The 27100-nt window shown below is 43.8% G+C and overlaps 1 protein-coding gene across 1 annotated transcript; it reads left to right on the top strand.

The window, feature by feature from the left end:
- Positions 1–123: 123 nt before the first annotated feature.
- VPS16 (VPS16, CORVET/HOPS core subunit) lies at positions 124–25868 on the top strand. Its single transcript, XM_027836401.1, has 24 exons — positions 124–258; positions 18264–18352; positions 18549–18646; positions 18921–19049; positions 19340–19484; positions 19711–19826; positions 20023–20145; positions 20289–20344; positions 20468–20557; positions 20716–20810; positions 21187–21263; positions 21914–22045; positions 22150–22277; positions 22420–22455; positions 22572–22680; positions 22854–22988; positions 23263–23371; positions 23765–23862; positions 23959–24066; positions 24358–24435; positions 24758–24927; positions 25052–25148; positions 25377–25480; positions 25610–25868. The coding sequence occupies exons 1-24, from the start codon at positions 206–208 to the stop codon at positions 25752–25754; spliced, it is 2520 nt and encodes an 839-aa protein (XP_027692202.1). The 5' UTR covers positions 124–205; the 3' UTR covers positions 25755–25868.
- The last annotated feature ends 1232 nt before the right edge of the window (positions 25869–27100 follow it).

Below are 27100 nucleotides of genomic sequence, written 5' to 3'. Positions count from 1 at the left end.
GTAGGCGAGGGGGCGTGACCGAGGCCGAGTGGAGGCGGGGCCATGAAGAAGGCGGAGCCAAGTCTGAGCCCACAGCGGCAATGGCGTCCTCGGCGTCGTCACGTGATGACCACGGGCGGAAGCGGAAGTTTAGCGGCTGGACGAAAAGGGAAGCTTTTTGGAGCTGAGTGGACGCCCTAGGTGTGGGGGGGATCTGGGCGCAGCCATGGACTGTTACACTGCGGACTGGAACCCCCTCGGGGAAGCGGCCTTCTATCGGTGAGCGCGGGTCCCCGGGCCGACTTAGGACTCGCTTCCTCATCCCTTGTGCTACTCTCGAGCGACCCCTCCCATTCGCGTGCAGGGCCCCGGCCCCCCTCCCGCCCTGATCCGCCGAGAGCCCCGCCTTCGTCTCTCCCGGTGCATCCCTCACCCCATCACCCTTCTCTTTCCCTTCCTTCACACCCACCCATCTCTCAGCACCCTCCCCACCGCGTTCTGTCCTCTTCTAATCCCCCTGGTTAACGCCCCTCCTCCCATTCCTCCAGCCCACAGATCACGCAGTTGTCAAGGAAGCATCAAAGAGGAGACTCCCAGACTGGGTTGGAAAAGGGCGGGGGTTCTTAATGAACCCCTTCTCAAGAATCATTTTCACATGCGTACATTTTTTTAAAGATAAGATTATAAAGAAAACAAATTATATTGAAATACAAGCTATTAAACTATAAAAAAATAAAAACAAGTTCATTTGACCCCTGGATTAAAGGCTGTCCAGTTCAACCCATGCCTGAATGTGAATTCCTTTTACACTACAACCCAGAAAGTCCTATTTATGGAATTATTGCCTCCAAAACCAAATACAAGCTCTTCTTCGCTTTTAAAACCTTTAACGACCTGGCCTCAACCTACCTTTCCACCTTATATATCTATACGGCCCTTTCCTATGCCCGTGTTGCAAGCAAACAGACCTGCTTGCTGTTTCTCCTGTTTCTCACACAGGACACTTCATTCATCTCCTGCCTCTGTGTTTTTGCACTGACTCATCTCCTTTGCCTGGAATGCACTCTTTTTTTTTTTTCAATTTTTTTTTTTTGGTTAGGCAATTGGGGTTAAGTGACTTGCCCAGGGTCACACAGCTAGTAAGTGTCAGGTGTTTGGTCTGAGGTCACATTTGAACTCAGGTCCTCCTGACTTAGGGGTCAGTGCTGTATCCACTGTGACACCTAATTGCCCCATGGAATGCACTCTTACCAGATTTCTTGTTTCCTTCAAAATTTTGCCCAAGCATCACCTTCTTTGTAAAGCCTTTCCTGATCTCCCCACTGCCCCCATAAATTTATCTTTATATGTTTTGTAGATACTTCTTTACATACATGTTGTCTTCTCCTATAGAATGTAACTTCCTCAGAAACAAGGACTGTTTCATTTTTGTCCATTTATCTCCACGACATAACACAGTGCTTGACACGGTAGCTATCTAATAAATGCTTGTTGAGTGGTATCTGGAGAGTGGTTGGTTCAACAGCCTTTACTTATATATTTCTAGTAAGGGGACAACTACCACCTTCAGAAGCAGCTCATTCTACTTTAGAGGATAATTGCCAATTCTGGGGAAATTTTTCCTTAAATTGAGATAAAATCTACCTCTGCAAATTTAGCCCATTGTTTCTTATTCTATCGTCTGGGGCCAAGCATAATCTTTAGTCTCTGTTTTATATCACAGCGTGATATAGTCAATAAGCATTTATCAAGTACTTCCTATGTGCCAGGCGCTATGCCAAGTGCTGAAGCTACAAAGAAAGGCAAAAATTTTCTGTCCTGCTGTCAAGGAGCTCACGATGAGATGGGGGAGATAACTTGCAAAGAACTAGGTACAAAAAACACACAGGATAAATTGGAGATAATTTCAGAAGGGTAGGAAATACTGCATTTGGATTTAGGAGGACCTGGGTTTAAATCTCACTTTTGACACTATGGGTGATTATGGGCAAGTCACTTAAATGCTCTAAACCTCAGTTTCCTTTTCTGCAAAATGAGAATGATGATAATACTTGTTGTGTCTACCTTACATAAGTATTAGTAGTTTGGGAGGTTTTTTGGCTGGGGATGGCGAGGGTATGAGGGCAAGGATTGCCGTATCACAATGTCGACTCAGGGAGCTTATAGTCTGTTATAACTCCCAGATCTTCTTCAGATGAACTGCTGTCTAGTCATGTCTCCTCTGTTTTGTACTTGTGAATTTTTTTTTTAAGGCAGTTGGGGTTAAGTGACTTGCCCAGGGTCACATAGCTAGTGTCAAGTGCTTGGTCCGAGGTCGAATTTGAACTGAGGTCCTCCTGACTTCAGGGCCAGTGCTCTATCCTTTGCGCCACCTAGTGAAATTTTTTAAACTCAGAAGTAAAGCTTTGCATTTATCCCTATTAAATTTCATATTATGTAGTGGGGATTATGAATGTGTAATATTGCATGTATTTTCAAATGAAGGAATGATAAAACATTTGTTAAATGCTAATCATGCCACATACTGTGCTAATTGCTAGAGATACAGGGAGAAAATAGAGTGACAGCCCCTGCTCTCAAGAAGCTCCTGTTCTAGTAAGGAAAGACAACTCACGTAGGAGGCCTCAACTGCTGAGCAGATGGAAAGGGCCCAGTGATCCTTAGGGTGTCTGGCAAGACATATGGTAATGCATCTTTTTAGTGGTTTTTTTTTTTTCCTAATGATAAAACTATATATTTCTGATGTAGACCCATTTGACAGTGCCAAGAACTTTATTTTTTGAGTTTTCAGTAGCTGAGTTGCTGAGGAGGTGGGAACTACATTACCTGTAGAAGCCATTGCTAAACATCCCCAAAGTGACCCCAATATCAGGTCTTTACAAGATTTTTCCTCTGAATGATGGCAGTGGGGATGTGCTGAAAGCAGAGCCACTGACCCTAGGGGCCATAGCTGTTCCTGAGGTTTTTGGGAGTAGGGCCATGGACTGCCTACACCAGGTTCCCTACCCCTGGCCTACAGTAGTGTTTGAGAAGGGGGTGGTGCCATAACCTGCCTGGCAAATACTACCTTTAGTGTGTCCCTCAAGATAAATTGTTGCTTTGGGAGGCTTGATGTGGGTATTGAGTTTGGTGGTAAGGGAAAAATAGGAAATGTTGTAGGGGCAGAATTGAAAAGACCCCTCTCCTCTTTGGATGTGGGGTGAGGAGGAGTGAAGAGTGGAAATTGATTCCAAGATTAACCTAGGTAACTATGAGAATTGTGGTGCCTTCAGGGGAACTAGGGAAGTTTGGAGGATAGGAGGGTTTGGGGGTGGGGAAATAGTGGCCCCTAGCATTCTCCTTGCAGTCAAGACGTGCCAAGACCTGACTTGAAGCTGGTCCAAGCCTGCTTCCTTTGCTTGCCCCAGAACTAAGTGGCAACAAGTATCATTGTTCTGGGGCCCTGGAATTAGTGATTTTCAGAGAGAGAAGAACCATTCAACACTAGTTCCAAGAATCAAAGCGTTTTTGTTTTTCTGGGCCTCTTCATCCCCCTTCAGATTTCGTTGTGGTGTCAGCCCTCCAAGCGTGACATTTAGGCTGGTTCAGCTGAATGTGCTACAGATCAAGTTGGCCTAGTCATCTTTGATGGAAACGCAGCCCAAGCAGTAGGGAGGTTGTAGTTGCTGTCTGAATTTGTTTTACTGAACCTTTTTGCTTTGTTACGAAGGATGCCTTGGTGGTGATATGAAAATAGCCAGTGATTTGTTTATAGATATTGCTGTAAATCATGCTTATCCACAGGAAGAGACATTTTAAAACCAGGTTTTATTATACTTTGAGCACAGGCTCAAGAGTTTCTAAATTACCTCTGGGCAATAGACAAAGTTTTCCCAAGGGCTTATATAATTTTATGACAGAAAAAAATACAATTAGGATTTAACATTTCAAAGATTGGCTTGTAAAATTTATAGCAGGCAAATGAGGAGGGTGGAGGTTTACATGTCACAGATAGCAGAAGGGGAAAAAATTACAACTGGTAAACTGATACAGGAGTTGGTCTAGCAAATGGTTACCTTAAAACAGAGACAGAGTTCTTTTACCTCTAACCAGTTAATCATCTTCTGTTAATTGTGCTAAATCCCATAGCCTCAGCTGGTTGCAGATAAAATGGCTGTGATGCAGCTAAATAGAAAGGGAATTAAAAAAAAAAAAACGAACCCCTCACAGTGGGTAGGGAAGAGAGTAAGAATATATTTTTAAATGAATGTAATATAAAAACAAAAGACATCAATAAGAAAAAAAATTATTTTATTACATTTAGCCCAAAGTTCTAATCTTTGGAAATCTTTTTGGATCCTGCCCAGGTGTTTGCTAAAGCTAGCTCCTGCAGAACTGATTGTTAAATTTTCATTGTGAACATTTATACCTCAGAAATCATCACACCCCTGATTCTGCCTGTAAAATCCTTGATGTTAGTAGTGCCTCTTAACTTTACATTAGCTAAAAAAGAAATGATAAGCTTTCTATCTCTGCCTTTATCTAGGTCAGTGATTAAAAGTGTTTAAAAAGCCTACAGTTAATACAGATTCCTGGGACTTTCCACAGGAGACTTCTTTCTAAGCTCACTTTGAGCCCTTAGTGGCAACTCTTTGCAGTCAGTCTTTCTGCCAGTTCTAAATCCACCTAATTGCACTGTCTTCTAGTCTATGCCTTTCTCTTGTCCATAAGAACACAATCGACTTTTTCAAATGATTTGCTAAAATCTGGGGAAACTACATAAAACTTCTTAATCTATAATATTGCCAATTTGAGTAACCCCTTCAACAGGTGCCTCATCCATGCCTTCTCATTCTGTATGACTCTTATGCATTGCCTGCTATAAATCCCTGAATCCATATTCTTGAAATTTCATGGATATCAACAGTGACCCCAGAGTGTCTGTCCTTTCTCTTTTTCTCACCATATGGCAGCCCTCCTTTTCTCATCATACATCTCTCTGTTGACATCCTTTATATTCCTCTTGTGTGATTCTTGGTTGGTAATCTGTTGCCATCTATTCAGTCCCACTGTGTACTATATATATATACATACATACATACATACATATACATTATATATACATATATGTGTGTGTGTGTATGTGTATATACACACACATACACACCCACACCCACAGGTGCCCTGTGGATCCTTCTCAACTTGAAGAGTTCTTTGGAGACTGTGGCATTCCATCACTCATAGCCACAAGATTGTAGGTTTAGAGTTGGAAGGAACACCAAAGATCAATTTTAGAAATGAGGAAAGTAAGTCCCAGAGGGGTTGAGGTTACATAGGTGATTAATGGCAGAGCCCAGATTCTAAACCAGGGCCTCTATTCCAAATATACCACTTTTTCCATTTCCCAAAATGCCTCCCATCACAGTATGAAAGAGTATCATTGTTAAAAAGATGGACCTTATTCTGAAAGGCTTTAGCATCATTATAAGCTCTGCAAAATTTCCTAATTTTCAATTTCAGACCTAGCTCACTGTGAATATGCAGTGACCATCCAAGGTGTACCATGCTTGTGTTATCTGATCGGTTTCATGGCAGAGTCTGGACAATCTCATTCTTGATACACCTATTTTTTCCTGTGAAAATAGGTGGGCCAAATGATTTTGAGGGATTATGGAATTCATTTAGGGAGTTCTGCAATGTTTCAAGGATTTGAGGCAATCACTCCAATCCATGAACAGGGACATCCAACATCCAGGGACATCTGGAGGACCTTGATATGTATGGGGAATCCATCTTCCCTTTTGATTCTGATCCAGACATCCTCAATGACAATGACAAGCATCTTTGCTCAGCATAGGTCACCTTATTTTATCCTTCACTTGATACCAATGACCAGAGGGTTGGTGAGCAAAGTTATCTTTCTTAGCTACTTCAAGGATTTTTAGTCATTGTTGGAAACTTTTTTTTTAATTTCTTTTATTCTGAACTTAAGGAATAAAACAAGCATTTCCATGATGTAGTTGAATAGAAAAAAAGATGATTGTACATGAAACTGCAAATCTATTCTGTACAACTTGCTATTCCTTTTATATATAATAAAGTTATCATATAACTTTTTTCCCTTTTTTTCTTCCCCCCTTGCCCGTGCCCTAGAAATGGCTACCATTCGACACAAATATTTGTGTGTGTGTGTGTGTGTGTGTGTGTGTAAAATCATTCTGTACAGCTATTATTTATCAATTCTTTCTCTGGATGCAAGTAGTATCTTCCATCAAATGGCCTTTGTAGTTAATTTGGGCATTTATAATAGTCAAAATGACTTAGTCATCCAAAGTTGTTCTTAAAATAATATTGTTGTCACTGTATGCCACATTCTCTTAGTTCTGCTCATTTCCACTCTTCATTATTTCCTGCAAGTCTTTCCATGTTTTTCTAAAACCAACAACCTCATCATTTCTTATAGCACAGTAGCAGTCCATCACAATAGTATACCACAACTTGTTTAGCCATTCCTGAGTTGATAGGCATTCCCACAATTTCTAGTTCTTTTCCACTGTGAAGAGAGCTGCTATAAATATTTTAGAACATAGAGGCTCTTTTCCTTTTTCTCTAATCATCTTGGGAAACAGACTTAGTAATGGTATTGCTGGGTCAAAGGGTACAGGCAGTTTAATAACTCTTTGAGCATAATTCCAGATTGTTTTCCAAAATGGTTGAATCAGTTCACAATTCCACCAACAGCAACTTAGTGTTCTGATTTTTCCACATCCCTTCCAACATTTGTTGCTTTCCCCTTCAGTCATTTTAACCAATCTGATAGGTGTAAAATTATAATTCAAGATTGTTTTAATTTACATTTCTCTAATCAATAATGATTTAGAGCATTTTTTCATATGACTAAATTGTTTTGATTTCTTCATCGGAAAACTGCCTGTTTATAGCCTTTAACAGTGTTATCAGCTGGGGAATGACTCATACTCTAACAGATTTTACAGAGTTCTTTATATAGTTGAGATATGAGACCTTTATCTGAGAATCTGTCTATAAATTTTTCCCCCAATTTTCTGCATTCTTTCTGATCTTGGCTACATTTGGTTTATTTGTACAAACCTTTTTTAATTTAATGTAATCAAAATTATCCATTTTACCCCTTACACTGCTCTCTATCTCTTATTTATTCATTAATTGTTCACCTGTCCAAATGTCTGATAGGTAATATATTCCATGTTCTTCAAATTTTCTTGTTATATCTCTCTTTACGTTTAGATCATGTATCCATTTTGATCTTATCTTGGTAAATCATGTAAGATATTGTTCTATGCCCAGTTTCTGCCAAACTGCTTTCCAGTTTTCCCAACCATTTTTTAACCAAATAATGAATTCTTATCCTAAAAACTTAAGTTTTCATACTTGTCAAAGACCAGGTTACTATATTTATTTGCTGCTATAAATTCTATGTCTACTCTGTTCTACTGATCTGCCTTTTTGTTTCTTAGCCAGTACCAGAGAGTTTTGATAATACTTAAAATGCCTTATAATAACAATAATAATTGTTATTATTATAATGCCTTATAGTTTTAAAGATCTGGTACTACTAAATCTCCTTTCTTTATATTTTTTTTAGTAGTTCCTTTGATATTCTAGACATTTTGTTCTTCCAGATGAATTTTCTTGTTGTTTTTTTCTAATACAGTAAAATAATTTCTTGGCAATTTAATTGAGATGGCATTGAATATTAGTTTGGATAAAACTGTTATTTTTTATTATATTGGCCTTGTCTACCCATGAACAATTAATATTTCTCCAATTATTTAAATCTAATTTTATTTCTATAAAAAGGTTTTTTTATAGTTCATATAGTTCCTGGGTTTGTTTTGACAGGTATACTCCCAGGTATTTTATACTGTCTAGAGTTATTTTAAATGGGGTGTCTCTTACTGACTCTTCTTGCAGAATTCTGTTTGTGATATATAGGAATGCTGGTGATTTATATGAATTTACTTTATATCCTGTTACTTTGCTAAAATTAGTAATTGTTTCAACTAACCTTTTAGTTGAGTCTTTGGGATTTTCCAAGTATATCATCTACAAAAAGAGATTGTTTTATTACCATTCCCTATTCTGATTCCTTCTATTTCTTTTTCATCTCTTATTGTATTGCTAGAATTTCCAATACAATGTTGAATAGTATTGGTGACAGTGGGCATCCTTGTTTCACACCTGATCTTACTGGGAAGGCTTCTAGCTTATCCCCATTACAAATAAAGCTTGCTGATGGTTTGAGGCAAATTTTTTTTATCAATTTAAAGAAAAATCCATTTATGCCTATATTTTCAAGTATTTTTTTTTTATGGAAATGAGTGTTGTGCTTTATCAAAAGCTTTTTCTGCATCTTTTGATATAATTATATGATTTTTAAAAACTTTTATTATTGATATAATCAATTATGTTAATAGTTTTTCTTATGTTAAACTATCCCTATGTTCCTGGTATAAATCCTGCTCGATCATAATGTGTAATCCTTGTAATATATTTTTGTAATTTTTTAGCTAATATTTTATTTAGGATTTTTGCATTCATATTCATTAATGAAATTGGTCTGTAATTTTCTTTCTCTGTTTTTACTCTTCCTGGTTTACATATCACTATCATATTTGTGTCATAAAAGGAGATTGATAGAATCCCCTCTTATTATTCCAAATAATTTATTGAATATTGGAATTAGTTGATCTTTAAATATCTGGCCCTGGTGCTTTTTCCTTAGGAAGCTCGTTTATGGCCTGTCGGTTTCTTTTTCTAAAATAGATCTACTTAGATATTGTATTTACTCTTCTACTAATCTAGCCAATTTATATTTTTGTAAATATTATTCCATTTCATTTGAATTGTTAAATTTATTGACATGTAATTGGGAAAAATAACTTCAGTTGCTTTGATTTCATCTTCATTAGTGGTATATTCACCCTTTTCATTTTTAATACTAGTGATTTGATTTTCTTTTTCTTTTTTTAATCAAATTAACCGATAGTTTATCTGTTGTATTGGGTTTTTTTCTCATAAAACCAACTCCTAGTTTTATTTATTAACTCAATGGTTTTTTTTATCCTCAATTTTATTAGTCTCACCTCTACATTTTAGGATTTCCAATTTAGTGTTTAGTTGGAGATTTTTAGTTTGTTCGTTTCCTAGGTTTTGTTTTTTTTTCTTAATTGCATAACCAATTCATTGGTCTGTTCTTTTTTTCTTTCTTTCTTTCTTTTTTTTTGTTTTGAGAAGATATGGTTGGGTTTTAATCTGCACCACTGAGGGAGTACCCAAATTGATTAGAGAACATGTAATAGTTGCTTCAGGAGACATTGAATTTCCGTGAACTATAAGGGTCCAAACAAAGTCTGGATAACTACTGTTCAGTAATGTAATGTACCATAGAAGAGATATACATGGGTTGGGAGGATGGACCAGACAACCTTTTAGGTCTCTTACAACTTTCAGGTTCCATGAGTCTATGATCCACCTACTTCTTAGTCTGCCTTGGTTTTAGTCAGTGAATTGATGATGATGATAGTGCAAAGCACTTTTTTTCTTTTTTTCTTTTTAATTTATTTATTTTTAGGTGTGTTCTTTCCCTGTTTTATTGATGTAAGCATTTAGAGATATAAATTTTCCTCTGATTACTGCTTTTGCTGTGTCCTATAGATTTTGATGTTGTCTCAGAACTGGCATTCTCTTTAATGAAGTTATTGTGTCCATGATTTGTTCTTTAACCCACTCATTCTTTAAGATTAAATTGTTTAATCTCCAATTAGTTTTTAATTTGTGTTTCTACAGTTCCTGTTTAAATTTAATTTTTATTGTATCATGATCTGGAAAAAGGATACTTTTACTATTTCTGCTTTTAACTATAAAATTTTTATGTGCTAGTATATGGTCAATCTCTGTAAAGGTACCATGAACCTCTGAGAAAAACGTGTATTCCTTTCCAGATAGTGATCATATCTAGCTTATCTAAAATTCTATTCACTTCCTTGACTTCTGTCTTATTTGTTTTGGGGTTAGATTTACCTAGTGCTAAGAGAGGAAGATTAAAGTCCCTCATTATTATAGTATTACTATCTAGCTCTACCTGTAATTCATTTAACTTATCTTTTAAAAATTTAACTGCTCTAGTATTTGGTGCATATTGGTACAATATTGATGTTGCTTCATTGTCTATTTTATCAAAATGTAGTTACTCTGTTTATCTCTTCTAATTAAATCTATTTTAGCCTTAACTTTGTCTGAGATCATGATTGGTACCCTTGTCTTTTTTACATCAGTCAAAGCATAATAAATTCTACTCTAACCCTCCATTTAAACTCTGTGTCTCTCTCATTCTTAAATGTGTTTCTTATAAACAGCATATTGTTGGATTCTGATTTTTAATCCATTTTGTTCTCTTTTTCCATTTTATGGGTGAATTCATCCCACTCACATTCAAAGTTATAATTACTATTTGTGAATTTCCCTCCATCTTATTTTTACTCACTATTGTCCTTCTTAACCTCTTTTTACCCCATACCTATTACTTTATTCCTTACCTTCCTATTCCTTATTCTACTCACCCTTTTAAGAGTCCATCCCTTATCCTCTCCCCATCTCAGCCTCCTACATCTACACACCCTTCTAAAAGTCCCTCCCTTATCCTGTCCCCTAGTCCTCTTACTTCTTTAGAAGTTTAGGAGACTTTTATATTTTTTTAGATGTATATGTTGTTCCCTCTTTAATCCAGGTCAGATGAGAATAAGGTTCCAGCACTACCAGCCCTCCACCCCCACCTGCTTCTTCTGTATCAGTTTTTACTTTCAAGCCCCATTTTATGAGATAATTGTTCGTTTTTACTTTTTTCTATCCAAATTTTTTTTAGAATCGCTCCATAATATACAACTCAGCCCCAGCCTTTCTTTTAAACTGCCTTAGTGATGATCATAGTCTTAAGAATACTGATAACAACGGGTAGCTAGGTGGTAGAGCACCCCGCCGGGGAGTCAGGAGGACCTGCGTTCAAATCCCACCTCAGCTGACACTTACTAGCTGTGTGACCCTGGGCAAGTCACTTAACCCCATTGCCTTGCCAAAAAAAAAAAGGAAGAATACTGATAACATTTTCATAATATAAGAAGTAAACAGTTTTGACCTTAATGAATTCCTTATAATTAGTTTTTAATGTTTTCTTTATATTTCTTCTGGATTTTTTATGTCGAATTTTCCTTTGAGTTCTGGTCTTTTTGTCACAAATACCTGAAAGCCTTTCAGTTTGTTAAATGTCTATGGGTTTGTTTTTTTTTTTCCCATTCAGGATTGTATTCAACTTTGCTGGGCAAGTTATTCTTGGTCACAACCTTAGCTCTTTTGTTCTTCGAAATAAAATGTTCCAAGACCTATGGTCTTTTAGTGTAGAAGCTGCTAGATCTTGTATCTGATTGTATCTCTGCGGTATTTGAATTGGTTTTTTTTTTCCTTGTTGCTTACAATATTTTTTCCTTAACTTGAGAGTTTTGAAGCTTGGCAATGACATTCCTATAAGTTTTCCTTCTGGGATCTCTCTCAGGTAGTGAACAGTAGATTTTTTTCTATTTCTACTTTTACCCTCTTGTTTTAGAACTTCAGGGCACTCCTTCTTGATAATTTCTTGTAATATTGTATTAAGATTTTTTTTTGATTATAACTTTCCAACAATTCCTATGTTGTCTCTCATCAATCTGTTCTCCAGATTTTTGTTAATGAGTTGTTTTATTAATGAGACATTTCAGATTCTCTTCTATTTTTTCTAGTTTTATTACTTCTTGGTATTTAACCATGTCGTTTGATTTCCCTTTACCCAAATCTAGTTTTTGGGGAGTTATTTTTTTCCTTAAGGTTTTGGATCTCTTTTTCTAATTGGTTAACTCTTTTCATAATTTTCTTGGATTGCTTTTAATTTTTTTTCCCTAATTTTCTCTCAATTTCTCTTATTTGATTTTTGAAGTCCTTTTTAAGTTCTTCCGAGAGTTCTTTTGGAGCTTGTGACTATTTGACGTTACTCTTTGGGGTAGGAGTGGCTTTTTTTACCTCAGTATCTTCCTCTGAATATGAACCCAGATCTTCTTTTATACTGTAGTAGCTATCTATGGTTGAGTTCTTTTTCCTTTGCTTACTCATTTTATTTTGTTTTATTTTATTTTTAGCAGCTTGTTATTGTAATTAGGTTTTAATCTTGAGTTGTGGATAATGTTTCCCCAGGCCACATTATTTTCTCAAAGCTGTCTGGGGCCCAACCTCAGGTACTTCTCTCCTCCCCTAAGCCACAGTTAGGGCACCTAGCCACACTGCCCTGAAAGTGCTGTTATTCCCTATCATACTACACTCACTGGGCATGTGCTTGCTCCTTCTCATCCACAACCACAAGCAGGGATCATGTCTGGTCAGCACCACCAGGCCTGGTGCCCAGATATAGCCGAGGTCCTTCAATCTTCCCCCACTGAGGTATCTGATCCTCACCTTAGATAAAAGCTCTTGAAGCCATAAGGAGAAGTTCATGAGGTGATAGTTCTTGAGGTCTAGTCTTCTTCCCAAAGGAACTGTCCCCAGGCCCTGCTGTTTATTGTGTATTGCTCTTTATTTCAGCAGACCTAAACTGAAGGTGTGAACCAGAAGGTGTTTATACTTCACTCAGGCCAAACCTCAGCCCTTGGAGGTCCTGTCTTTCCTGAGGTCCTCTCTAGTTGTCTTGGGATAACTGCTTTATCCCTTTATTTTTGTCATTCTATGTTCATTTTGAGGCGATGTTCTGTCTATGGAGGAAATTTGGAGAACCTGAAATTTTCTGACCTACTCTGCCATCTTCCCAGAATCCTCTCCCCCAAGGATCCGTATATGATTTGACATGTGTATGGAAATGCCTTGTTGAAAGAAAGCTTTTGAAATGGTGTTTTGTTCTATCCTTTTTTTTTTTTTAATAGTCTACAACTAATAGTTACAGAGGGATTCTTTATCCTTTGTTACCTAGCAGGCAGTTGTGTGCTCTTTCAGAGACCATCATTTGCAAAAAGCCCCTTCATCTTTGAGGATGCCCTTGGTGCATGTGTTTATTATTTTTATAAAAATGTTGTAGAGATAGGAAAGTCATCATGTGGATTCAAAGTTATTATTATTCCCTTGGTTAACTTTTTAAAAAAACAATAAAGAGATTTTTTTTCCTAGGTCTTTGGAATTCAGCTCTGTTTATGAGTTGAATAACCCTGTCAAAAAGGGAAATGAGTTTAGTCTGACATGATCTGTTAATGAAGTAATTCCTACTTTGCTTGCAGTGGTCACTGTTTCCTTTTCTATATATTCACTAACTAAAAGACGTTTGCCTTTCTCCAGTTCTTGGGCATCTTTCCTGTTAGGCATGATCTTCCAAAGGTCATTGACAGTGACCCAAGAATTACATCTCCCAGATCTTTTCAGTATCTGAGGATATGTCCATCTGAGTCAGGTGGCTTAAATTCAGCAAGAGTCTCTAAGTGTTCTTTTACTTTTTCATGATTTATCTTGAGTATCACCTCTCTCTTAGCTATACAGACAGTTCTTGCTTTACCTAAATGGACCATTCAGTAGACCTCGATGGAAATAGATTTTTATGTAATGTGAATTTGCCTATGGGGAAGGGAGGGAGAAGCGCAGGAAGGAGGCTGCCCACAAAGTGAGAACTGGTGAAGGAATGTAGGGGCCAGGGTCAGCCACATGAGGGCCTGGCTGGAACTGAGAGGAAGAACACTTGGGGGCCACATGTTAACATGGAGGCTAGGACAGACATGTGGTACTTGTATGCTGACAGACACAGGGGGACTTGGATATGTGGAGAGTGGTGGGGGTAGACTAGGCAGACCTGAAGGGCAAGGGTCTTCTCTCTCGGTGCCTGAAGTCTCAAGTCAAGCAAACCTCAATCCAGCAGTGGCAGTGGTGGTATCTCCCTGCAGTCTGTTCTGCTTTCATTGGGAGGGTTTTTTAAAAGTTGTTTTTTGGTTTTCGGGGGCAGGAGGTAGGAGGCCATGGAGTGCTAAGCCAAGGGGCAGGATCAGAGAGAGAAAGCATGATACTATACAGTAAAGTTAATGTAGGTGAGTTTTTTTTTTTTAACGAAGATTTCCTTCAGAATTCTTTACATAAAGTCAAATTTTTGTAATGTGAATTTACTCAAAGTGAGAACAATTGGTATTTGTTCCATCCTTTACAGTCCAAAGATTCTCCTTGGAAGAGAAAATAGAAACAAAATAAAAGTTGAGTTGTTTTGCCTTCCCTCCTTCATCTATCACCATTGTCCCATCCGTTCTGAGTACCAGTTCTATTATTTCTTTCATCCTTTTTTCCCTAAATATAGCTAAGGACATATTTCTTATCTTCTCAATGGGTGGGAGAGGGAGAGAATTTGGAACTGAAAATAAAAATAAAATAAAAAACCACCTAGCTAAGAACACCTCCCTGCCTTCCTCCTCGAAAAGAAACAAACAAATAAAACAAACAAACCCCTCCAAATCAAAGGAGTTTGTCCTTAGTATCTAGGATATGTTTCAAACTATTACCATTTTCTTCCTCTCACAAATTTTAAGATGGAATAGTTACTTCTCCAAAAGATTTCTGTCATTTCTTTGCCAGCTACTAGTTCTTTTTGGTGAGAATCAGGTCCAGGGTATATGTTCTCTTAATTTTTGAGGATGACTAGCTTTCAAGAACAGAATTATTAAGGCAAATCTTAATTAATTAATTACTGGTTAATTATTTAATCACTGCTCTGCTTTTGGCAGAGAGAGACGACACCCCTACTGTGGTTCATTCTACCCTGTCACTTTTCCTGGGACCAATTAAGGTCACCTCCTGGTTGTTGGTTTTATTCCTGAGCTCTGAGAGAAGAGGCTGCTTGTATTATGATTCTTCTGTCCAGTTTCCTTGTCCCTCCCACCACCACCCGGGGGTGCATCAGTATACAGAATATCTTCATTCTCATGGCCTTGATTCTGACACTCCTCCAACATACAAAGCTGCTTGCTTTTCTAAGGAAAAGTGTAGGGTGTTGGAAAGAGCCCCAGGGACCTTATCTTTGCTTTTGGTTCCATTATGCTAGTTCTGGGACCTTGGCCGAGCTTCATATCTCTGAGCCTCTTTGTCCATAAAAAGGGTGCACCGATAGTAAGAAGCTGCATACTCAAGTGAAAACAACACTAGTTTTGGAGTGAGAAAATCCAGGTTTGATTCCCAGCTCTGTTACTACCTGTGTGACTTTAGACAAATCCCTTCCATTCCTTGTGTCTCAATTTCTTTGTCTGTCAAATGAGGAGATTGGAGTAGATGGACTCTTGGGATCACTTTGATTTATAAATCCTGATTCCTGCCTCCCCCTGGAGGGAAGTGGAGAGACCCCAGTGAGGGAATAGGCAAGAAAACCCACAGTAAATTATCATGCACTTTGCACATGTGAGGCAAGTTCCGTGTTCCTGCCATGCCATCCTCCAGGTAGGCTTCTCCTGGGAGGCAGTTGGACTGGTCGTGTTACTCCTTGTCTGTGTGTGAAGGAAGAAATAAAGGAGGAGTTCTTGAGATCCTAGGATTTAGGGCTGGAAGGGACTGTGGACATCATTCAGCAAGCACTTATGAAGTGTCTTACTATGGAACTCTGTGCTAGGCACTGTGGGGTCCAAAGTCGAAAACAAAACGCTCCCTCAAGGAACTTACGTTCTACCACAGAGAAACAACATGTACTCAGACAAGTCAGTGCAGTTATTTTGTCTTAATGCAGCTGTGATTTCATTGGTACTTCCAATAAGGAAACTCCCTTTACCATGTAGATAGCAGATTGGCACTACTCTGCAACTCAATTTTAGAGTTGTGTGGATCCCTGAGAGTTTAGGTGATTTGTCCAGGGTCACACAGCTAGAATGTTTCAGAGGTGGGCTTCAAACCCTGGTCTTCCTGGCTCTAAAACCATCTCTCTGTCCATTACAGCACATTACCTTTCAAATACAAAGTGTGTCCAAATAAACACAAAGTATTGGGGGTGGGGGGTGGGAACATAAAACCTCAAGGAATCAAGAAAGGCCCTTTTTTGGAGTCAATACTTGAGCTCAACCTTCAAGAAAGAGAGGTGTTCCAAGAGGCAGAGACAGGAGGGAAAACACTCTTGGCTTGGGGAAATGCTTATACAGAGATGGGAGAATGTTGGCAGTTGTGGGCAATGGCGGATAGTCCAGTTTGGCCAGGATGAAGATGATGAGAAAGGAACTAATGTGAAATCAGTATAGAAAAGTAGGTTGGAGGCAGATTGGGAAGGACTTTAGATGCCAGAGAGAGGATTTTGTGTTTTATGTTTTATTTGAGAGGCAGTAGGGAGACACTGAAACCTTTTTGAGCAAGGTGTGATGTGGTTAGTGCTTTGGAGAGACTGGCCATAGGGAGACCAGTTAAGAGGTGGTGCAGTAGTTCAGGTGAGAAGGCTTAAACTAGGGGAGTGGCTCTGTGAGGGAAGAGAAAGGGAAATGGGAGAAGTGTTAGAGAGGTATAATCAGGATTTGGCAGTTGACTTAATGCAAGGAGTGAAAGAGAAGGAATAGTCAACAATCATTCCGAGATTGCAAATCAGAGTGACTGGTAGAACTGTAGTGTCTTCAACCAAAGTAAGGGAGTTTGATGATGAGGTGGACTTTGTGGGGAAAATATTTTGAGCCTGTTGAGTTTGAGATGCTTTTGGGGCACCCAGGTAGAAAGATCAAACTGACAGATAGAAATGTGGGCCTGGAACTCAGGAGAGAGATGAGAGCTGATTGTAAAGGTTTAGGAATGAGCTGCATGGAGATGATGGTTAAACCCATGAGAGTCGAGAATACCAAGGGAAAAGATATGGAGAAGAGATGAGGGTCCAGGACAGAACCCTAGGACCTAGCCCTTCACGTAGAAGGGCAGGAATACGACTGGTGTTCTTACAAAGGAGGCTGAGCACAAGCAGTATGACAACGAGGAGGAGAATATACAGAAGAGAAACTGACCAGAAGTGCCCAGTACTGCAAAGATGTCAAGAACGAGTAGGCTGAGAAGCAAACATCTGTTGGACAGTTCAGAGCTCATCAGTCATCTTAGTGCAGTGAGGGGTTAAGGGAAGTGAGGAAATATAGGCAATAGGTATAGACAGATTTTTCTAGGATTTTGTCTGTGAAAGGGTAGAGATCAAAAAACTGAGGCCCAGAGAGGTGACTTGAGCTAGGTCACACAGATCATCATTATTATCATCATCATCAAATTGCCAACATGTATATAGTGATTTAAGATTTGCACAGCACTTTATAATGTTTCGTTTGCTCCTCACAACAGTCCTGTGAAATAGGTGACTGTGATTATCCCTATTTAACAGTTGAGGAAACTGAGGCAAACAGAGGTGAAGTGACTTGCCCAAGGTCACAGAGCTAGGAAATGAATGAGGCAAGGTTTGAAGTCAGATCTTGTGACTCCAGGTCCAGCACTCTATCCTCAACACACACCATGGTACTTCCTAAAATAATGCTTTACATGTATGATGCTATTTTTTTTTTTAGCTTTAAAGAACTTTCTTTTGAAGCCCTGAGGTATGTTGGTTTTATTTGAGACAGGCAGAGCATAATGCAGACAGTTTCTGAGAACTTTAACACTACTACCGGTAGTAATAGGTGATACAGTGGATAGAGTGCTGGGCCAGGAGGCAGGAGGACCTGAGTTCAAATCCAGCTGCAGACATTTTCTAGCTGTGTGATTCTGGGCAAGTCACTGAACCTTTGTCTTCCTCAGTTTCCTCAACTGTAAACTGGGGATAGTAATAGTACCTACCTCCCAGGGTTCTTGTGAGGATCATATGTGATAATAATTGGGAAGCATTTAGAATAGTGCTTGGCACATAGTAGGTACTATATAAATGCATATTCCCTTCTTTCTTCCCCCCCTTCCCCCACATCTAGGGGTAGCTTTTTTTCCTGTCTCTTCAGTTGCTCTCTTCCGTGTATGAAGGATCATTCTATCCCAGGCAGATTCTTCCCCCTGAAAATAGGAACTCCCCTTGGAGGGCAGGTCTGAGTCAGCGCTGGTGCCTTTCTCCTTGGTACCCAGGCTTGGGTGGTATCTGCTCTCTCACCTAGGTCTTCTCTAGGCCTATGCAGGCTCCTCCTTCCCAATGGTGCATCCTTTGGAGTCTCTTTTATGATCTACTCTGAACTTAGTAGACTCGGAGAGACTTCTCCCCCAAGCTTCCTGCGCTGACACTGATCTTGGCTCTCTGCTGTTTATGGCAGGAAGTTTGAACTGTACAGCATGGACTGGGACCTGAAGGAACCCCTCCGAGACTGCCTGGTGGCTGCAGCTCCTTATGGAGGCCCCATTGGTATGTGTGCTGTTCTGTTACAGAGCCTGTCTTTCCTCCCTTGTCCCATTGGGTTCTGTTGGTCTTTTTTCCCTCCATCCTGAGCCCCATGAAGCCCTTCTGACTCTCCAGCCTGGGGGAGATTGCGTCTTCGGAGGGAGTAGGTCTAAGGGCAAGGGCATGGGCTTGCATCTGGCTAATATCTCCCTTTCCCCAGCTCTGTTGAGAAACCCTTGGAAGAAAGAGAAGTCACCCAGCATTCGACCATTACTTCAGATTTATTCATCCTCTGGAGTGGCTCTAGCCAGCTTGCTGGTATGCTGCCCAGCCCCGGGGTGGTCCTGGCTCACCTCCTTGTTCTCCAACTCCAGCATATGGGGACCCATGCACGCTGCCTCTCTCCCCACTGCATATGTATCTCTTTGGTTCCACCTCTAGCCTGCCCCTTGGACCATAACTATCCTGGGCCAACCCTAGGCTAAGATATGATCCTCGCCTCCCACCTCCCTTTGGGACCCCAGAATTCCTCCTCCTCCTGTACCCTTTCCCATCAGCCTTGTTCACTTTCTCTGTACTTCCCCCCATCCAGTGGAAGAGTGGGCCGGTAGTGTTACTGGGTTGGTCGGCAGAGGAGGAGCTGCTGTGTGTGCAGGAAGATGGCTCTGTGCTGGTCTATGGGCTGCATGGTGACTTCCGGAGACATTTCAGCATGGGCAATGTAGGTGTGAAACAGACTGAGAATTGTGATGGGGGGGCAGGGCATTGTCTGTGTGGGTAGGAACCTGAAGTGGGGGGCAGGGACAGGCCAAGACTGATAATGGCTGGGGAGGGAGGGTGTTGGCCAGGTTAGAGGGAGGGGTGTGGGTACAGGAGTGTTAGCTGGGGCAGAGATAGGCTTGAGTCTTAGTTGGTACTAGGACTAGATTGGGTGAGTCTTTCAGGACATCTGAGAGAGACTGTTAGGCAAGTAACTGCGTCTCCCTTTCTCCCTTCCCTTGGCCTATCCAGGAGGTGCTCCAAAACCGGGTTCTGGATGCCCGGGTATTCCACACGGAGTTTGGGTCAGGGATCGCTATCCTCACCGGTGCCCATCGTTTTACACTCACTGCCAATGTGGGTGACCTCAAGCTTCGTAGGATGCCTGAGGTGCCAGGTATCCCCTCTTCAGATGTTGGATGCTTTCCACTGTGCCACTGTGTCCAGCCTGGAGATGTGGGCAGTGCCAGGGGCAATAGGGAGGTGGATGTGTCTCTTCCTGATAGGCCAGTGTATTTGGGAGAGCTTTACGGGAATGGATGCTGGGGAATGAGGCTCTGCTCCTTTACCCTGACCTTGGCCTCTGGAACCTCAGTCTCCCCAATGCTGATTTCTCTTTCTAGGGCTCCAGGCTCTGCCCTCATGCTGGACAGTTTTGTTCCAAGACCGAGTGACCCTTGTGCTTTTAGCCATTGGTCCTGACCTCTACCTGTTAGACAATACGGCCTGCTCGGGGGTGGTAAGTAAATAGAATGTACTTTATGACCCCTTCAGGGGCTGCAGGGGCATGGTGGGGAGGGCCAGAGTAAATGACTGCACACAAGCACGTTGATACACCCTCTCCTCATGAGATCAAGAGGATGGCTGGTATTTAAGGGACAGATAAAGGCTGGCCCCTCCTCACTTGGGCTGGGGCCCTTGTGCTGTGCTTCCAGGTACCCCCTGGTTTGGCTCCAGGAGTGAGTGACTTCCTCCAGATGGCTGTGTCCTTCAATTATCGATACCTGGCATTATTCACCGATACGGGCCACATTTGGATGGGCCTGGCTTCACTTAAGGTGAGCCACGGGGACACTGTAATTTCTGAACATCCTCACCCCAGGACTCCTTTGACCATTCTTTAGGAACCACCTCTGGGGCACTGAGGGGGAGGGACTGGTAGGAGGTGAGGAACACTAATATTATCCATGATCTACTCCAGGAGAAGCTGTACGAGTTCAACTGCAACATTCGAGCCCCGCCCAAGCAGATGGCCTGGTAAAGGGGGAGACGGGGACGACTGGGATGACACCCGGAGGGAGACTGACTGCTTACCTCGAGCCCTAGTGTAAGGGCAGCATGAATTACGTGACCTCTGACAAGGTGTCTCCCCTGTGACAGGTGTAGTCGTCCAAAGAGCAAGCAGAAGGCCATTGTGGTGGCCTGGGAGCGACGCCTTCTGGTGGCTGGTGATGCACCCGAAAGCATCCAGTATCCTTGGGGGTTCTCTGTGGGGCATTCATTACAGGATGATCCGGGAAGGTTGAAGAGCACATTTCCTCTCCTTGGCCCCCTGAGTTTCGTGGAGGACCCTGCCCCGTTCCTTTCTTGCCCTGTTTCCCTTTTGAGCCTTCCTTGACAGACCGCAGGTTTGTACTAGAAGAGGATTCCTACCTAGTGCCCGAGCTGGATGGAGTCCGGATCTTCTCACGGAATGGCCATGAGTTTTTGCACGAAGTTCCAGGTGAGGGCTGTGACTAGTTGGGAGGGAAACGTCTTAGCTGTTCATGGGGAGAAAACTCAGACTATAGAGAAAGGGTGCTGGGGCTTCTGAGAGAAGCCAGGCCTAGACTATAGAATGAGAGCACCAGGAAAAAAAACATTCTCCAGAGGGCAGGTACAAAACTATGTCCAACTCGGAGCACTGGGCTGTGCATGTGGTGCTTCATAAATGCTTATTGACTTGACAGGGCCAGGGAAAGGTAGCCTCTGATCATCGGGGCGAGGGCACAGTCTGGTTTGGGGGTACTTGCTGTGTGCTGAGGAGAGAACAGGGCTGGGCCTCTGTCTGTGGCCCCAGGCACTGCACACTCACCATTCGTTCCTTCCCACATCCACAGTGGCCAGTGAAGAGATCTTCAGGATTGCCTCTATGGCCCCAGGAGCCCTTCTGCTAGAAGCTCAGAAGGAATATGAGGTGAAACCCTGGCCCCTTGTGACCTCCCCAACCTCCCATCAATGCTGGGGCTTGTCTGGCCTCCTTCCTACCTCATCCCTAGTATCCAATAGCTAGGCTGGGCAGCTTTCTTCTGGTACGTGTCATGTGGCTGGAGGCCCCAGGGGACAAGTATATGGTAAGAGCAGAGGGGGAAGGCAGTGGAGGCGCTGTGAAGACAGGTCATGAGAAAGAGGCCTCTCCCGTGAAGGCTCGGAAGACCCAGGAAGGAGATGGAGTCACAGAAATTGCCTCAAGTTCTAGACTTTGCTCTGGGTCCCTCTGGGAGCTGGATGGGGAAAGTCTTAGGCTGAAGTCCAGGCCATCCCACCTCCCCTACCCCCGCCTTCATCCCAAGGATGTAAAGGTGGGAGACTTGTGGCCCTGGAGAGGCTCAGGGTACAAGAGTTCTTGAGTTTGGAAATGTTTGGGCAGATCCTTTTTAGGGGACCCAGGAACTTAGCTTCATCCCTAACATGTTAGGATGGCTGCCTACTCCCTTTGTTCTCTCACTGACTCCCACCACTAGGGAGGGAGGTGGAAAGGGCACTTGGGGGGGCTATGATCAGTGACACTTGCCTCCTTCCTAGCCACTGTCACCACTCTGGCCCTTCCCCCTCTTCACCCTTTAGAAGGAAAGCCAGAAAGCAGATGAGTACCTCCGGGAGATCCAGGAGCGGGAACAGCTGCCCCAGGCAGTACGGCAGTGTATCGAGGCTGCTGGCCATGAGCACCAGCCTGAGATGCAGAAGAGCCTGCTCAGGGTCAGTGGAAAGGGGGAGGGGAGGGTGGCCACAAGGGGAGAGCAGACGTGGTACTGGCTCCTTCTTCCAGGCTAGCCCCTCTCACACACCTCCTTCCATCCCAGGCAGCCTCCTTTGGAAAGTGTTTCATTGACAAGTTTCCACCGGACACCTTTGTGCGCATGTGTCAGGACTTGAGGGTGCTGAATGCTGTGCGGGACTATCCCATTGGAATCCCCCTCACCTACACCCAGTATCCAGGAATGTGTCCCCAATATCCTCCTCTCCCAGGGCCTGGGAGATGCTGACCTCGTCCCATGGGGATCCCCTTCCATTAAAAGGGAGGTGATGGTGGAGGGGGTCCTCTCTAGTTTGGCTCCTTACCTGTTACCCAGATACAAGCAGCTCACTATTGAAGTTTTGCTGGACAGGTGGGTGATGGGGCAGGGTTCTGGGGGGCGTTTTCCACTCGAGGGCACAGATGGTTAGCTGCTGGGGAAGTCTTTTTCCCAGATGCCTCTTTGCCCATATCCTTCCTCACCCCCAGGCTGGTGTTGCGGCGACTGTATCCTCTGGCCATCCAGATCTGCGAGTACCTTCGACTTCCTGAGGTTCAGGGCATCAGTCGCATCCTGGCCCACTGGGCCTGTTACAAGGTAGAAGAAGTCGGGGGATTTCAGGGAGTCCTGAGGCACTTTGGCAATAGGTAGAAGGGAGCCAGATGTACTATGGGAGGCCCTGGGAAGCCTGAGAAAAAAACGGAGTGCCAGGGTATAGTGTGAGGGTGAGGGCCTCAATGACTCCCTGCACCCCCTCCCCTCGTCCCCAGGTGCAGCAGAAGGATGTGTCTGATGAGGATGTTGCTCGTGCCATTAACCAGAAGCTTGGGGATACGCCAGGGGTCTCCTACTCCGATATCGCTGCCCGCGCCTATGGCTGTGGCCGCACTGAGCTCGCCATCAAGGTCCGAAGGGGCTCTCTTCTTCCACCTTCACTCCCCCATCCACACACACTCTCATTTCCCCTTCAAGTTTGACTTCTCCTTATGCTTCCTTCACTGTGGGGAGGGAAGTGCTGGGCTGGATCTAGAGCCCAGCTCTGCCCCTGCATGACTTTGGGGCTTTGTTTCCTTATCTGTAAAGAGGGAGGATGATAATAGCTGACTTCATGACCGCTGCTTTCCCACTGTTCCTCCACTCTGAACCTACCATCCTGTTCCTTCTGCTCTGTCTCGCCAGCTATTGGAATATGAGCCACGATCTGGGGAGCAGGTGCCACTTCTGCTGAAGATGAAGAGAAGCAAATTGGCCCTGAGTAAAGCCATTGAGAGTGGGGACACAGACCTAGGTGAGACCCCTGAGGGGAATCGTGGGGGAGAAGGCTGGGCTGCCCCTTAGTTCCCTCAGGTTTGCCGCTGGTGACTTGGACAGGAGAAGGCAGAAATAGCTACAGCCGGGTCTTTCTCTGCCTCTGAAAACTTCACTAACTCCACTCTTGGTTCTGGCCTCTAGAGCTGGGGTAGGCCAAATTCTTATTCCCAGGGCCCTTGGGTTCTTTATCTTTTGGATGTTTATTCATTTCCTTTCCCAAGTTACCAGGGCCCCACATTAGGCATTTGCCTCAGTTCTCCTGCTGTCCACAGGAGAAGCAAAGGTCCATCTGTCCCCCAACCCCTGGGCCTCTCCTGTAGTGGGGACAGGTTGGGAGGAAGCCTTTAGTGACTTCTCCCTGGCCTCACAGTGTTTACAGTTGTCTTGCACCTAAAGAATGAGCTGAATCGTGGAGATTTCTTCATGACCCTCAGGAATCAGCCTGTGGCCCTGAGTCTATATCGACAGGTGTGTGAGAGGAGGAAGGGGAACGTGTGAGGGTGATGCTGATGGCAAGCCTTGACTGGTTCTGGCTGACAAGCCTCACCCTGATTGGTTCCCCAGTTCTGTAAGCACCAGGAGCTAGAGACGCTGAAGGATCTTTACAACCAAGACGACAATCACCAGGAGCTTGGCAACTTCCACATCCGGGCCAGCTATGCTGCTGAGGAGGTCAGGGGCCTGGGGATGCTCCTGTGGACAAGGGACATGAGTTCTGGTCAGGGAGGCAGTGGATAGCTGTCCAGTGGAGTTGGTCCATGGCTCCCAGAAATGAGGCCCCAGCAATCCATAAGGACCTGTTGTGAGATATCCCCTTTGCCCACATGTGACCCCGAGAATAATTGAGGCACAGTTGCTAGGTGCAAGGGAAGCTGAAGAGGGGCATGAGGACCAGGCTGCAGGGTCAGAGCATGCAGAGAGGGATTCTCTGAGATCTCCAGGCTCTGCCCTTCTCTCCTGCAGCGGATCGAGGGCAGAGTCGCAGCCCTTCAGACTGCAGTTGATGAGTACTACAAGGCCAAGAATGAGTTTGCTGCTAAGGTTGACGGTCTCCCCCTCCTCCTGCCCCACCCTCACCCCTCACTCCTTCTCTCACCCAGAAGCCCTTTTGTCAGAAAGTTGAGTTCCAGTCCTGGCTGTGTCGCTGACTTCCTGTGTAAACTGGGGCGAGTCTCCCTCTCAGAGCCTAGTTTCCTCCTCTATAAAATGAGGGAGGGTGCACTTGGCATTGACATCCTGTGCCCCCGCTGCCCTGGGAGGCATCCAGACTTCCCATCTTGTTATTTTTTCCCTCGTTCCTCCACACGTTACCCCTTTACTTCTCCTCCTCCTGTGGAGGTCTCACTGTCCTCTACCCCTCTAGGCCACAGAGGAGCAGATGCGGCTGCTGCGGCTGCAGCGGCGCCTGGAGGATGAGCTGGGTGGGCACTTCCTGGACCTGTCCTTGCACGACACTGTGACTTCTCTCCTCCTCAGTGGGAACAACAAGCGTGCCGAGCAGCTGGCCCGGGACTTCCGAATCCCTGACAAAAGGCACGACTGGATCCCGGGGCCAGGCTGGGCATCGGACATTCTTCCTCCAGATCCTGGATCTACTCTCATCTCCTTTTGGCTGCCAGTGATCTTGTCTGTCTGTTTCTCTTCCCTCTTCTCCCAGGTTCTGGTGGTTAAAGCTGACTGCATTGGCTGATCGGGAAGACTGGGAAGAGCTAGAAAAGTTTTCCAAAAGCAAAAAATCACCCATTGGGTATCTGGTGAGGAGGGACCTCCCAGTCTTTACCCCTCTGCACCCCACCCCAGGAGAAACTTAGCCTTTCTTTATCCACCGCAACTCAGAGCTGCCCTTGAAAAGCTCCCAGGGGAGAGGGGTGGTCCAAAGGGCCCTATCCTGGAGAAAGCAGCTTGGAGCAGGGCAGGGCTAGGCTGTGCCTTGAAACTAAATTCTGGGGTAGTGACTTCCCTGTCCTTTCATTCTCCCTGAGCCCTTTGTTGAAGTGTGCATGAAGCGACGCAACAAATTCGAGGCCAAGAAGTTTGCTGCCCGAGTGAGCCCTGAGCAGAAAGTCAAGGCTTTCCTCCTTATTGGGTATGCTTTGGGGGCAGGGGTTGGCAGGATCTGTGCACAGAGGGAGAAGGGAGAGGAGGCCTCTCTGTGTTTCTGTGACTGAGAGGCCTCGGGGAAAGCTCTGACCTGACTCCCCTCCCTCCACTTCAGGGATGTGACGCAGGCTGCCGATGTGGCCATTGAGCGTCGCAATGAGGCAGAGCTGAGCCTCGTCCTGTCCCATTGCACGGGGGCTTCAGACGGAGCCACAGCTGACAAAATTCAGCGTGCCAGGGCCTTGGCTCAGAGGAAGTGAGGAGCCCTCCGGCACGCCCCTCCTCCTCACTGCAAGCCTGTCTCTGAAGTGGCTTTGAAGGGGTGGGGGGGCAGGGTGTGGTTGAAACTGTAAATAAAGTCTAAATACTTCACACTCCTTGCTTTGCTTCTGTCCTGACTGCTTGGCTCGGGCCTCTTTCCAGATCAAGCTGCGGCTCCTCTGGGGACCAGAATAGCTGTCTTTTTTCTGGATCGCGGAGCTGGTCCAGTCCTCTCACAGGCACCATGTCCCCCTCTGCTCTCACGTTGCCTGGAATTCTCATGGCCTCTTCTTCACCCCATTGACTTGGGTTCATTTGTTTTTCAGCCTCAGTTTGCTTATCTGTAAAAAGGTAGCAATACCTGTGGTACCAGCATGATAATTGTTGTACAACTCTATGAGGTCATATATGTAAAACACAAAGTCCTACATAAATGTGAGCTCATTTCCTGGAGTCCACCAGGGTTTGTCCCCGAGCTAGTCTGGTTTCTGGGAGTTCCTGTCTGAGGCAGGGACCAGAATCTAGGCCCAGGCTTGCCAGGGCACTTCCTTAACTGTCACAGGGCGAAGCTCCTGACTGACGGCCCTATTGTTACTTTTGCCTCCTTTACTATTGTCCTGGTCCTGTCCATTATAACCTGATTTCCCTTGTGGATGCAGTGGGATTAGGGCACAATGGGTGACCTTTTGGAAAGAGAAGGTCTTTAGGCTGGAATCGTTGGGAGCAATGACAACCTGTGAAGGGATGTCCCCGGCTGTAACCTGGGGTAGGACTGATGGATGAAGGTTGAAGGAGACATGTGTATCCATGCCAGGAGCCAAGGTCCCCAGGATCTCTCCATGTAGGAGTTTCTCCTCACCAGAGTGAAGGCCAATCCCTAATGCTCCCAGCAGATGGCACTGCTGTCCTGAGATCTTTGCTCATCCCCTTCATTTGCAGGGATGAGTCTACCTATCACTTGAGCTCTACCCCTAGGAAATCTATCCCTCCCACTCCAAGAACTGGAAACATTTCCCAAGGAACTCTGCTCCTTATGTGCACCACTTCTATTCCCCTAGATCTCCCGACTTCAAAAACCAGTCCTTTTGGGAGAGACTGATCTGTCCTTACTCTGCCCTCTTGACCTGGAAGGCCATATTTTCTTAGTCTTTTAGTGGCAGAAGGTAAGACTAAAGGAAGGAATAAAGATAAGATCTATTGAACAGTAGGGTGGAGGTCAAATTAAGTAAGGGCTTTGAATTTGAGAGATAACAGGAAACCACTGTTGATTCTTAGTGGCTGGGGTGAATTGATGAAATGGTATTCTGGGAAGTCTCTAGGCCAGGGTGAACAGGGATTATGGCAG

This window comes from Vombatus ursinus, unplaced genomic scaffold (genome assembly GCF_900497805.2).
Source record: "Vombatus ursinus unplaced genomic scaffold, bare-nosed wombat genome assembly UNPS02014818.1, whole genome shotgun sequence".
Classification (NCBI taxonomy): domain Eukaryota; kingdom Metazoa; phylum Chordata; class Mammalia; order Diprotodontia; family Vombatidae; genus Vombatus; species Vombatus ursinus.
The sequence above is the reverse complement of the archived record's forward strand: the minus strand, read 5'-3'. Positions and strand labels throughout refer to the sequence as shown.